The 12,753-nt window shown below is 54.1% G+C and overlaps 5 protein-coding genes across 5 annotated transcripts; 2 read left to right on the top strand and 3 right to left on the bottom strand.

The window, feature by feature from the left end:
- Positions 1-291: 291 nt before the first annotated feature.
- Positions 292-597, top strand: PG998_013839 (uncharacterized protein; the record flags this gene model as incomplete). The annotated part of the gene is made up of 1 exon (XM_066880655.1): positions 292-597. One exon carries the CDS (start codon positions 292-294, stop codon positions 595-597), a length of 306 nt encoding a protein of 101 aa, XP_066724794.1.
- Positions 598-1,472: 875 nt separating this feature from the next.
- On the bottom strand, positions 1,473-2,787 carry PG998_013838 (uncharacterized protein; the record flags this gene model as incomplete). The annotated part of the gene is made up of 2 exons (XM_066880654.1): positions 1,473-2,386; positions 2,739-2,787. 2 exons carry the CDS (start codon positions 2,785-2,787, stop codon positions 1,473-1,475), a joined length of 963 nt encoding a protein of 320 aa, XP_066724793.1.
- Positions 2,788-3,496: 709 nt separating this feature from the next.
- PG998_013837 (uncharacterized protein) lies at positions 3,497-4,602 on the bottom strand (the record flags this gene model as incomplete). Its single annotated transcript, XM_066880653.1, has 2 exons — positions 3,497-4,089; positions 4,326-4,602. The coding sequence occupies 2 exons, from the start codon at positions 4,600-4,602 to the stop codon at positions 3,497-3,499; spliced, it is 870 nt and encodes a 289-aa protein (XP_066724792.1).
- An 881-nt stretch (positions 4,603-5,483) lies between these two features.
- On the top strand, positions 5,484-6,546 carry PG998_013836 (Bccdc28; the record flags this gene model as incomplete). The annotated part of the gene is made up of 2 exons (XM_066880652.1): positions 5,484-5,520; positions 5,624-6,546. The coding sequence occupies 2 exons, from the start codon at positions 5,484-5,486 to the stop codon at positions 6,544-6,546; spliced, it is 960 nt and encodes a 319-aa protein (XP_066724791.1).
- A 1,923-nt stretch (positions 6,547-8,469) lies between these two features.
- PG998_013835 (uncharacterized protein) lies at positions 8,470-10,631 on the bottom strand (the record flags this gene model as incomplete). The annotated part of the gene is made up of 2 exons (XM_066880651.1): positions 8,470-10,486; positions 10,552-10,631. 2 exons carry the CDS (start codon positions 10,629-10,631, stop codon positions 8,470-8,472), a joined length of 2,097 nt encoding a protein of 698 aa, XP_066724790.1.
- Positions 10,632-12,753: the final 2,122 nt, after the last annotated feature.

The following is a 12,753-nucleotide window of genomic DNA, read 5'->3' as shown; positions in this document are numbered from 1 at the left end:
TCAAGTCCCATATAACAGAAACAGGAGCACGTAGTGGCTGTTGAAGTCGTCCAGCCAGTATATAAGCAGAGTATAAGAGCGTCGTTCCCCTCTCTGTGTATTATAACTCTATCACATTGAAGCGTTAACCAGACCACCTCTTAAATACTTTGCTCCCATCAACGCCGTCTCATTGTTATCACACGCTGCAACATGGCTTCCCGAAGCTCTTCTTTCGACCAGGTCACACGCCCTCTCATGTCTGAACCTACGTTGGATGAAGCGACACGCCCAGGGCGTCTTCATCCAGACATGGTCGCTCGGCCCCTAAGTCCTCCCGCCCAGGTCTACCGGGACGAGCATGGGAGGGAAAAGGCTTGGCCGCTCAACAAAGTCCTGATGTGGTGTATCCGACCATCAGCGGTTGCACTCGCCTTCGCCGAGATCATTGTGCAACTAAACAGAACCCACGGTGGTAATAACGTTGTCAGCGTTGCGCTCCTCGTTTTCACGTTCATTACGATGTTCTGGAACCTGTTCAAGATGGTCCCGAAGGAGGTCGTGAATAAGCTGTTGGTGTGCACATCCACAGGTGGAAAGGGGGCGACACAGAAGTGAGCTGTACCGTGGGGAGGTGGAAGGTGTTCTGCCATGGTGGTGAGGTCGAGGAGGGCGACGGGTACGGTGAAATACCACAGCATCAGCAAGTTCGCAAGCCGTCCCTGATCAAGCGAGTGGTCCGTGAGGGCCTCGTTGATCTCATCCTCGCCAGCTTTGTCATGCTCTTCGACATTCTCTTTTCCGCGGAGAAACGGTGGTACCCATACGGATCGGACAAAGTCATCATTGTGCTTGCCTCCATTCTCGCGTAAGTAAACACATCCTCCTCCTAGCGGCAACCGTGAACGTCTGAGGGCCATTTACTAATTATGGCGGCGCGTTCATAGGGGCCTTCAATACATTATGGTCTTTCTTCCCCACCTCTCCTCGTGTGGCCCCATCTCGATCACTCTCAACTACGACCCCAAGCGCGACGAGCCATACCAATACCGAATTCGACTTTCAGAGGACGACCCGGCAGCACAGTCCTCCAGACAAGGCAAGCAGCACGTGTCAGTCGCGGCTTAAGCTTTCTTGGCGGGCTTGTTCTCCGAGGTGAGTACAGAGGCAAGGCGCCAATATAGTATTGCAATCTTTCGCAAGATCGCAACTTCGGGGAGGCTGCGAATAAGGGCGTTTCTTACTTCTTGCACCTTTACTTTTTGACATCTGTTACACAGATCAGGTACCCAAAGTCATGGTGTGGCAGATCATCGTGGGATGGGTTCGCAGCGTTGGGTTGGGACTATGGAAACCCTCTCATAACGTGTTCCAACATTTTCATGAGTACACAGTTACCCAATGTTCTATGTCTATCTTTAGCAGCGTCTGATACCCCAGAAATAACGCTTTCCCATGCCGTACGCTTCTTCCTCATCATACGTAGTGGTTTTTCATTGGCCTTTCATAACCTCCAGTCCACATCGCTCCCATGCATCTATTCCCGTGAGGATGGTCGTCACAAACATTGCAATTCCTACTACTCCAGGATCTGCCCTCACCCAGCCAACCACAGTGCCCGGCAATACAATATCCAGTGCGCTGGCCGCGGCACTGCGGCCCAGTCCTTTAATCTGAGCACGAACCGCCCGGCGCCACAAGACTCTCCCGGCCTTCCGCTTCTGTACAATACGGCGCAGCCGCTCTTGCTCCTTTACCATGTCGAACACCGCATCCTCGCCATTCTTCTCCTGCGTGACACAACTGCCCCCTTCGACAGTAGCAGCAGCGGTGTCCGTTTTCACTTTCTCCTCCGAGAAGACGTCCCCCACCTCTGGGACTGGCGTGTACGCCATGACCTTGAGCATCTTGAGCAGACCAGAGAATACGGCACAGACGAGAGCGAGGAGCCAGAAACGTTGCGCCTCGATGGTGAGGGTATGTGCCCACTCAGGCGTCCAGACGGCCAGGCCCTCAATTTGCAGCGCCTCGGCCATGGTACTGGTCTCGAGCAGCAGGTACATGCCGTTGAAGGTGCGCGAGAGAACATCGAGCCACACCTCGATGCGGACCCATGATGGCTCCTGTAGCGACGAGGATGGTGCGAGGAGTGCGCTGCTGTACAGCTGCTGCGCCGCTCGGAAGGAGTCCAGGAAACGGAACAGCCGGAAGGTACGGCGGACGAGGCCGAGGCGCTGGCGCAGGGCAAATAGCACGGGCTGGGTTGTTGCGAGGGTTACCAACCCTTTGGCGTTGGACGCATGGTTGTAGTTAAGAAGTGGCAGTAGGACCAAGTCCTGCAGTAAGGGGTAGGCGAACAAGATTTGGATGATGGCTTGGAAGAGCCGTAAAGTGCGCTCAAGGCCCACTAGAAGAGTATCAGTATAGGATTTCTAGTGAATATGTCCTTAGTCAAAACAAGAGCCCAGTGGATATGATCCCCGACTTGGCCAACCTGTGGCGACTCGGAAAGCGAGCAGCCTTTGGCACCAGGTGGATTCGGCCGTTGACTCAATCAAAGTGTGATCACCTACAAGCCTATGCACACATTTTCCTCGCAGCCTCGTTCCTGTTGATCCAGGGATCTCGGAGAAGCACGCCATGTTGTGGTGATTTCCAGCCCATGCCTTCCGAGCAATGAACAAAATATTGAATCGCCAAGGTCGAGCACAGAGGGGCAACATCTCATGGCCCTTTGACATAGAGAAGCTTCAACATACCCGCATCTGTTGTGAATCGCACAAACTGGTCGAATGTGCTGACTGCCATCTTGAGCTCCTTGACCAGTCGCGTTGTTTCACACACCCCTGGGCAAGTGTATCACAGTTAGGCGAAAACCAGCGTCTCCCATCAAAATATGGAGGGTTGGTCTGCCGATATAAGTATGGCTTTCCGGTGGTATTGGGACCTCAACAATGGTGCTGGGATTTGGTGCTTTTGGGGGGAAGAAGTTGTCAGGTCTGAGATTTTAGCGCCCATGGTGCCCCGAACAGCGAGTGGCCCCCCTGTTCACCGACTTCCTCCCAATCCCCACATCAATTCCCTCTTTCCTGGCAGCAGTTCTCATCAGCCAACGGTGTCTCTTAAACCTCTTCAAGCATAACTCAATTGGGGCTCTAGTTATTATAAGTCTTCTAGGCATACAGGTAGTCTGAAAATTATCTATACTTTTCGGTTTCTCGTTTACCCCTGAGTCCTTCGTCCCATCACTTCCCTATCCAACAAACCAGATATGGCAAGCCCCATCGTCATTTATGTTAAGAACAGTCTTCTCAGCATCAGGCAGTGCTAATCTATACAGAAGACCATAAGGATAGACCAGAACGGAGTTGCTACAAAGAAGCCCGAGACTATGTATTTTCTGCCGGGTTTCGACGAAAACATACTATAGCAAATGTAACTTGACAAGGGGAATGCATTACATTTGACTTTTCGGATTGGATGGATCCAACGTTACTGGCTCCAGCCATCAGTTTACTCAGTCTCTCATCTGCCTCACGTTCAGATTGATGCGTTTGTTCTTCATCCAACCTTTCCACTCTTCGTATTTCCCTTCCTCGGCAGGCCAATCTGCCAGAAAGTCCGGGCACGTGCCTTTCAGCACCTTGGGAACGCCGTGCCACGCGAAGCGGGAGTCTCTCGTCATGTAAATAGCATCACCAGACCTCAGGCGCAAGAGGAGGTACGGGTTCCTCCCAAACTCCTTCTCGAGTTCCGACGAGCGTGCGTTATAGTCATTGGGCGCGATCATAAAGAGCGCATCGCATCCGATGCTGAGACTGACCAGGCCCTTGTCCGTCTCCTCGCTCACGTCCCGGTGCATCATCATGGTGTCCCCTGGAGTGTAGAAGTTGACAATGGCCGCCTGCGCCAGCGTTTCGGGAAACAGGGTCTGCAGGAGGCCGGAGATGTCGGGTGGGAACTCGGGCGGCTTCTGGCCAGGGTATACACGATTGGTCCAGTCGTACTGGCCGCCCAGAGTAACCCAGCTCAGCCGGCGGTCCAACACTTGCTTGATTGACAGCGGCTTGTGCACGTCGGGGTCTTTAGGCTTGAACCTGACGTCAGAGTCTGGGGGAGAGAGAAAAACGACCTGTCTTCTGCATCGTCCCCTTCGATATAAGGTAGATCATAGTGAAGATGCAGGTTGGTTTGATGAGTAGGATCACTGAGATCTCTATGTGCCATCCGCGACACAAGAGTCTTCTGAATGCATGGTGGGATTAATGACGGCAAGATGAGTAGTCCTGTCACATGTAAGCCTCCGTCTGGGCCAAGGTTGTGGGCAGTGAGGGTGGGGGTGGTACCTGGAAGGAGTGGGTGGAAGTAGATAGGGGCGTTGATAATGTCTGAGCTCGGCTGCCAGTCGTTGCCCTCAAGACTCCGGAAAGCAGTGAGCAGAGTTTCTGTCGGTATGGAGCCAGCCAACTGAAACTCTGCGGCCTTCTCTGGGATCGATAAGTCATCTATGTCTGGATGATTAACGAAGTCGGCATGTTCCGTCCTGGAGTATGTTTTCCATGTGCCCTTCAGCTCAGGGTTGGGCTGCTCATATGCGTCCAGGGTGGTGAGGTTTACAGTCATGATGGGCCAAGCAGGAACAGTTCGACGCTTCAATTACTGGTCGCTCCTCTATCAGGTCATCCATCACCAGGCGTGTGACGATGATTTGGGTTGGAGGGGCAGAGCGGACTTTAGATAAGAGATAAGCTGGCACAACGCAACGAGCAAAGAAGTGCATAAAGCCACAAAGCTGGGGGGCACCTAACGCGTGCAGCGTGGGTGCAGCCACAGATCGCGTTATGCATGGTGGTCGAGCGCGCCAGATTTGTTTATTAATAACACTGACAACCACCCAAGCCCCTGCAGGCTGTTTTAGTGGGCGGCACAGGCTACCAGACAAGCCTGTAGCGCCTACCCAAGTAAATCTGCAGTAGGTTTAGCTGAACAACACATCGAATCGGTCTGAATTCCAGAGCCCGTGGCCGTCAGTCAGCAGTGCAGCAGCGCAGCAGCGCAGCAGTAGTCGCCGCCGCTTCCCTCCCCTGCCCTCTGCGAGCAAAAAAAAAAAAAAAAGCTGGTCGTCAACAATTGGAAATCAACAACAACAACAACAACACAACACCATCTCAAGGAGTCCAGTCACTAACATCTACAGTAAGTTGAATTGAGGCTTCTTCTCGCCTTGTTTCTTTCCGCCCTTCAGCGCCTTTTTAGTCTTGTTTCCACGGGCTGCCCCTCGTTTTCCCCCTTTGGCTTTGGGTCCAAAGACACTTTGACGCATCCACCCCACCATTGGATTGCATTGATCCATCCAGATCAGAGTCGGTCGCAACCAGCCAACGAAACATCCCCGGTCCCCTTGTCGTGATCTGGATTCTCTTCCCGTTATACCACACCAGACGCCAAAGCCTGATTCAATACCCTTCTTCTTGTTTGCATTAGCGACTGCTGTTGTCGGTGACATGGAGAACTACCAGAAGTTGGAGAAGATCGGTGAAGGTACGTAGGCCTCCAACCCCCTGGTGCAACCGAGTTTCTTGCTTCGATTTTCTTCCATCCGACATGCCATCCAGACACTGACGCAGCTGCACCTCCCTCATAGGAACCTATGGAGTGGTCTACAAAGCCCGGGACTTACTCCACGATGGGCGCATCGTCGCCCTGAAGAAGATTCGACTCGAAGCCGAGGATGAGGGTGTGCCTTCGACGGCCATCCGCGAGATCTCCCTCCTGAAGGAGATGCGAAACGACAACATCGTCCAGCTGCTAAACATTGTCCACGCCGACGGCCACAAGCTCTACCTTGTCTTTGAGTTCCTCGATCTGGATCTTAAGAAGTACATGGAAGCCCTGCCGGTTGCCGATGGTGGACGAGGGAAGGCCCTTCCCGAGGGGTCGAGCATTCAGATCGGCCGGCTAGGTCTAGGTGATGCCATGGTAAAAAAGTTCATGAGCCAGTTGTGCGAGGGCGTCCGATACTGCCACAGCCACCGTGTGATCCATCGCGATCTGAAGCCGCAGAACCTGCTGATCAACCGAGAGGGTAACCTCAAGCTCGCCGATTTTGGTCTTGCCCGCGCCTTTGGTGTGCCTCTGCGCACCTACACGCACGAGGTTGTTACTCTGTGGTACAGAGCTCCCGAGATTCTGCTGGGAGGCCGTCAGTACGCCACGGGCGTCGATATGTGGTCCGTCGGCTGTATCTTCGCCGAGATGTGCACGCGAAAGCCGCTGTTTCCTGGTGACTCTGAGATCGACCAGATCTTCAAAACCTTCCGATTGCTCGGTACCCCGAACGAGGAGTCGTGGCCAGGTGTCACGTCCTACCCAGACTTCAAGTCATCGTTCCCCAAGTGGCAGCGTGACTACTCGCAAACCCTGTGCACCAACCTCGACAAGTATGGCTTGGAGCTATTAGAGTTGACGCTGAAGTATGATCCGGCTGGCCGTATCTCCGCGAAGCAGGCTTGCAACCACCGCTACTTCGACCCTCGACCGGCTTATGATGACGAAGAAGACTACTGAGATGCGATAATTGGAAGGCTCGAAGGAAAAAAGCTTACTCGCCCCACGAAGCATCCTTAGTGGCTTTTCAGGATAATGGACGAATGATAATAGAGTTGTTCGACAAGTCTCGGTGTCAGGCATTGCCTCCTGATGCTACAGAGGCATGCCTTGGTGGCCCTGCCTCGGTTCAGTGGTTCTTCCGGGGATGCCTAACTCCGCCTCTCACTTGGCAGTACAGTATGGAGGTTCCCGCTATATGTAATGGATGGATGGCTCTAGAGGCGTCGGGGAAAACACTGGCATATTGAGAAGGGGTTTTCTTGGGAGAGAGTCAGTGGATCATGTACATGGATACATATGGCACACCAGCGCTCAGTAAGCTCTTTGCTGGCTTGGTTGGGGGCCTTAGGCGGAGGCCCAGGTCATTCTTAAGGGTAGACTGATGATGATTCTACGCCTGTCATTGGGGGTATAGCGAGATGGATTCCCCGACAGGTTGATGCTAATGATAAAACTTCAGATACACACGCACAATTACTTCTTTTGTGAGGTTCGAATCACATATCAAAGTGTTTGAAATTGTGCTCCAGTCCAAAATTTCCTTCTCCCTCGAGCTGTTTGTGTCCATGTAGCAATTGTTAAGCCCCTTCTAGTCCGGGTAATCAGCATGCTAGCAATGTGCGAACTGAGACTGGTTGCCTGGCGTACAACTGCCAGTACGGTAGATTGTCGAACGCCCGACACTCACCAATACTGGTATGTCTATGTGTCTTGTCAGAACCACCAACTCGCAAGGTCAAATGCGGCACTACCTACTATCGTCGAAATTCACGACTGCAATAAGTCCCCTGTGCAGTCTCTATAACATCACCCGGCACTACCTTTCCAATGAGCCTCCTCTGGCTACCAAGACGAGCTCAAGATTCGAGCACTTGTGACTCCGTTACGAGTCTGACCTGAGGGATTCCAAACTGGTCAACAACTGTATTTCCCAACTACCCACGGTGGAGATAGTAACTGGAAAAGCCTGAACGGATCGAGGAAGCTGTCGCAATCGTATCTCCCGGCGAAGACTGAATCGGCCATCTTCGCGAGCTCTTCAATTAGGGGCGGTCGATTGGGCGACCGTCCGCGATCTTTACCAGAGGCACATGGTGGCGGCATGTGGCTCGGCCCTCTTACCATTTTTGTCGCCTACGGAGTACCTCAAACTGGAATGTAACGTCATTGCTTGTACTGCACCGTATCATTTCTACACATTCACAGATCGCCAGACCGGACTGCGCATTCCCAAAGCAGGTTACGAAGAGACTTCCTGCATTGGGTCTTCACGTGAAGATATATTTTGGTGGGACGACTTTTGCTTTGTAGTCAACATAGTGGCTGAGAGGCAACCAGTCGTTATTTGCAAGACCAGAAAGCATTCAAAGTCTTGCTCACTCAAACCGCGTCATTAAATCAAACTACTCGAGCAATGTGAAATGGCTAATGATAACTCATCAAGTATGAATTTCTATCCTATTCTCCGTTCGATGCTGTGTGTACGAATGTGTGTCTGCGAATGGTGGCATAAAATTCATCAAGTCGTATCCCAAATGTATCCTTCCTTCCAGCCTTTCCCCTTATGATATCATTCCCCGATGCCCATGTCTATAGTGTGAGGGAGTGTAAAGAAGATTGAAAAAAAAAAATCCTCCAACATGATTGGTGCTGGATGATAAGAATAAGTTAAAGAAAAAAAAAGATTATAATGTGAAGTGAAAATAGACACAATAAGAAGAAGATTTGTTTTGAGCTTTTTTCGTTTTCGATTTTCGTTGGATTGCCACATCCATCGACACACATATTTTGCACGGCTTTATAACACATTCTTCCCCTGCGCTTTCGTCTTGCGACTTCGCTCTTCTTGTCGGTCGTAATCCGTATCAATCAGGGACTCATTTACAACAGGAAAGCAGCAACGGCCACAACACCAGCGGCAGCGGCAGCTCCGTTGATGCGTGAAGCACCAGCGGTGACCACGGGCGGGGCGCTGCCGGTGGGGTAAGGGGTAGACTTGGTAGGTGTAGGCATGGGAGTGACGGGGTAGCTGTGCATAGTCGACTCCTGAGGCTGCTGAGGCTGCTGGGGCTGAGCAGGGTAGGTCGGCTGCTGAGGTTGCTGAGGCTGCTGGGGCTGCTGGGGCTGAGTAGGGTAGGTAGGAGCCGGGGGCTGAACAGGGTAGCTTGAAGGTTGGCCGGGCTGCTGAGGCTGAGCAGGATACGTCGGCTGCTGAGGCTGCTCGGGCTGCTGAGGTTGAGCAGGGTAGGTAGGAGCCGGAGGCTGGGCCGGGTAGCTCTGCTCAGGCTGTTGAGGCTGCTGGGGCTGAGCAGGGTAGGTCGGCTGCTCAGGCTGCGAAGGGCGAGTCTGACTAGTCAGAGTAGAGCATGTGACCGTGGTAACCGCAGTTGGGTAGAGAGTGGTTGAAGTGACAGCGGTGCAAGCCTCACACTTCTTGGTGGTGTAGACGGTGGTAGAGTACAGAGTCGATGTGGACACAATGGGCACAGTGACCGGGTAAGTAGTAGGGTACACCGGGACGGAGGTGTTGGCCGTGGGGTAAGGAGCCGTGGGGTAAGGAGGCAACTTGGTGGTCAGGTAAACAGTACCCGTGGTGGTAGCGTGAGTGGTGGACACCTCAGAAATCGGGCAGGTAGTGACAGTGGTCTGGATCTCGGTGGTGACGTAGGGCTTGGTAGTAGCCGGGCAGTCGGTCACGGTAGCGGCACACTTGGTAACGGAGTAGGTCTTGGTGCTGACGACGGTGGAGGTCGTGTAACCAGTGGGGTACTGAGGAACGCTGGTGGGGTACACGGGAGTGGTGACCGGGGTGGTGACCGGGTACGAAGTAGCCTGAGTAGAAGAGATCTCGCTGACGGGGCAGGTCGTGGTGCCGACGGAGATGGTCTCGGTGGTCACGTACGGCTTGGTGGTAGCGGGGCAGTTAGGCACAGTAGCAGCGCACTTAGTCACGGAGTAAGTCGAAGTCTGGTAGATGGTGGACACAGTGTACTTGGTCTCCGAGGTGGTGACAGGGTATCCAGGCTTGGTAGGGGTGGTGACAGGGTAGCCAGGCGCCGTGGTCGTGTTGTACGACTTGGTGCTCGACAGCGAGCTGGCAGAGTAGCCGGGGCTCGAGACGGGGTAGCCAGGCTTGCTCGAGGTGGTCGACTCAACAGCCGTGCTGGAAGTTGAGTAGACGGGCTTGGAGGAAGAGCTGGGCACAGTGCTAGCAGAGTAGCTGGGAGTCTCAACGGGGTAGCCGGGCTTGGAGGACGTAGTCACAACAGACGAGCTGCTCAGAGAAGAGGCAGAGTAGACCGGGGCGGACGAGGTGGTCGACTCAACGGCAGTGCTGCTCAGGGAGGTGACCGAGTAGACCGGGGCGGACGAGGTGGTCGACTCAACGGCAGTGCTGCTCAGGGATGTGACCGAGGAGACCGGAGCCGACGACGAGGTGGTTGCGACAGACGAGCTGCTGGGAGAGGTGACGGAGTACACCGGGGCCGAAGACGTAGTCGACTCAACAACAGTGCTGGTCGAGTAGCTGGGGGTCACAGTAGGGTAACCAGGCGCGGACGAAGTGGTCTCGACAACCGAGCTGCTGCTGATAGGGGATGCGGAGTAGCCGGGCTGAGACGACGTAGTGGGCTGCTGGGCAGTCGTCGAGTATGTCGGGGTCACGACGGGGTAACCGGGCTGGGTGGAGGTGGAGGCGCCGCTGGTGTGCGTGGCCGTGTAGGTCACGCAAGAGCAGGCGCTGGAGGCTTCTTGGACGTTGCAGTTGAACCAGTCCTTAGGGATGTCCGACTTATCGGTCTTGGTGCTGGCCAGGAAGTCCTTGCAGAGACCAGGGGCAGCGGCAGAGTACTGGGCGTCCAGCAGGTTGCGGTAGCAGTTGGTCTCATCGCAGTCGGGGCTATCATGGTGTGTCAGTATCACAGTATTCGAGGCTGGTGGTGGTCGGGATGCTGTGTGACATACTATGACCAACGCTTGATGGGGTTGGCAGAAGCCAGGCCGCTGAGGGCCATGGCGCCGAGGGCGAAACGGGCAGCCGACATGGTCCAGATTATATTACAGATTAGAGTCGAACGAAGCTTGGAAAGCGAACGTAGTAGTGTCGAGTTGTGTAATCAACAAGACAGGTGCTACCAGATAAGCGAGTGACTGGTTGCTGTTGCTTGTTATTGTCGAGAGCAACTAAGAAGCGTGAGTTGTTGTACTGCTGCTGTTGAACGACGGAGGATAGCAGCGTCTTATATCAGAAGGAAGCACAGCGGACTGGACCACCCGGAGTGGCATGCCCTTATTTTTCTTGTGGGCTGATGCTGGCTGCGGAGCCAAGCTGGCAATGATAACAAGAGTGGGCTTTGGAAGCTCCAAGAACCCCGTTGCAGTCATCATCACGAATGAAGAACATCGAACGTCAGCGACTGCATGTAGTACAGCGCTGTTCGTTGCCCAATCGATTTTCGGGCTTACCCCTGGCGGTGGAGCGACAGGGGTCGTATGGAGTCGCTGGAAGCGCGTATCGCCAATGAGCGGTAGTGTAGGGGGAGCCAGAAGGGGAGCGAGTTCTTTTTGCCAACCTTGTTTACTGCAAGAACCCGATCGTCCGGACCAGCCCCGTCCTTGCCGGGTATGGCCCACCGTTGGACAAAACGGCCGCGGTGCAGAATAGCAGACGGTGTTGCTAGCCCGACTTGGGCATGGCTCGTCTAGGCAGCCCCAGCGGCATCCGGAATGATTGGGCGACGACGACGGCCCACTCGGGCTCGTGTATGCAAGTAAATACATAGCGACTGGTGAACAGCAGCTAGCAAGCTCGTGAAAAACGAAAGGCCTTTAGTGATGGTTAATAATAGGACACCACCACCTTTCCTTTTCAGGCCTCTTTTGGGCGATACGAACCTGGCGGAAACCTGAGCAGACACCCATACGAGCCGGAAATCTGAAAAGGTTGGGGAGATTGAGATGACAGATGATGCTGGCGGGGTAATCTACATGCATTTTCCGGGCATCAGCACTCCCCCTCCAGAAATCAAGCATTCGCCGCCCTGTCAGCGACGACCCCTGTCGCCCTGCGAACCCTGGCTCGGCCGCGGAGAAGGCCCTTCTAGATTCGGAATGCGAGGAGAATGGCGAGAAGATCTCCGTCTGCTGTCTTTGGAGGGGTTTGGGCAGCCTGTAGGCAGAAGGCATGAGGCATAAGGCATATACGCTTTGAGGACCCCCAATCCAGGAACGCTCTGGTCTAGCACAGCAGAGCAAAGCAGCCTAAGCCTCGTGATGTTGTGTAGCGCATCCCTAGGCACTAGGTGCTCTGAGGGAATTGGATGTCTGTCCTTGACAGCCCACTGCGTGACGTAGCGAGGGTGGTAGCGCAAGTGGGCCGAGTGGCTGTTGGGCTGTCTAAGCTGCTGTCAGCTATTTGCGTTTCTTGTGAAGCTGTCTGTCGTGCCCGTGCTCGTTGCCAGGTTTTCCGAGCAGAGACCACCAGCCCGGCCCACTGCGGCTCCGCGGAATGGGTGAGATGACGGGCTAGAAAGGCAGAATACCCGATACCCTGCCTTTTGCACAACCGAACAGACGCTAGAACCAAAAACTCAATCAGCCCCCGCCAGTCGACGACCTGCCTGCGGCCTGCTGCCTTCTGCCTTCTGCCTTCTGCCAGCCCGCCTTCGACCAAACGTGGCCGCCATACCCACTGCGGAATGGCCGGTCTCCCCGACTCCCCAAGACCCAAGAGATACGAGCACTCACTCCTCGTCGCCTACAACCGGCATCACGATGGGGGATCATCTGTTCACATAGTCGAACCACCCACCACCTTCCATCCGGGGCCCACGCGGGGATGCAGACCTCGATACAACGTGGAATTCTCACACATCCTCCATCTCTATCAGCCTGTCTGGCCGTATACTCTATCTGCCTTATTCAATGGGACTCAGGCCGTCCCGAAATGCGATGCAGGAACAAGAACGGATATGGCGGGAAGGATGTGAGCCCGACTAAGAAGCACCGGTGGCTGTTTAGCTGCAAGATCCATAGTTATTCATTGCTTTTCTCTGCTAAAGTCTGAGCTAAGATCATTGCTACGGCTACCAGGCTAGCAGGGCCGTACAACAATTATCAATCGGGACAGGCAGAAAAGTCGTGCCGCAGATTTTGCAAGAAGCAAGA

Source organism: Apiospora kogelbergensis, assembly GCF_038363985.1.
Source record: "Apiospora kogelbergensis strain CBS 113332 chromosome Unknown utg000009l_segment0_segment0, whole genome shotgun sequence".
NCBI lineage: Eukaryota > Fungi > Ascomycota > Sordariomycetes > Amphisphaeriales > Apiosporaceae > Apiospora > Apiospora kogelbergensis.
The sequence above is the reverse complement of the archived record's forward strand: the minus strand, read 5'-3'. Positions and strand labels throughout refer to the sequence as shown.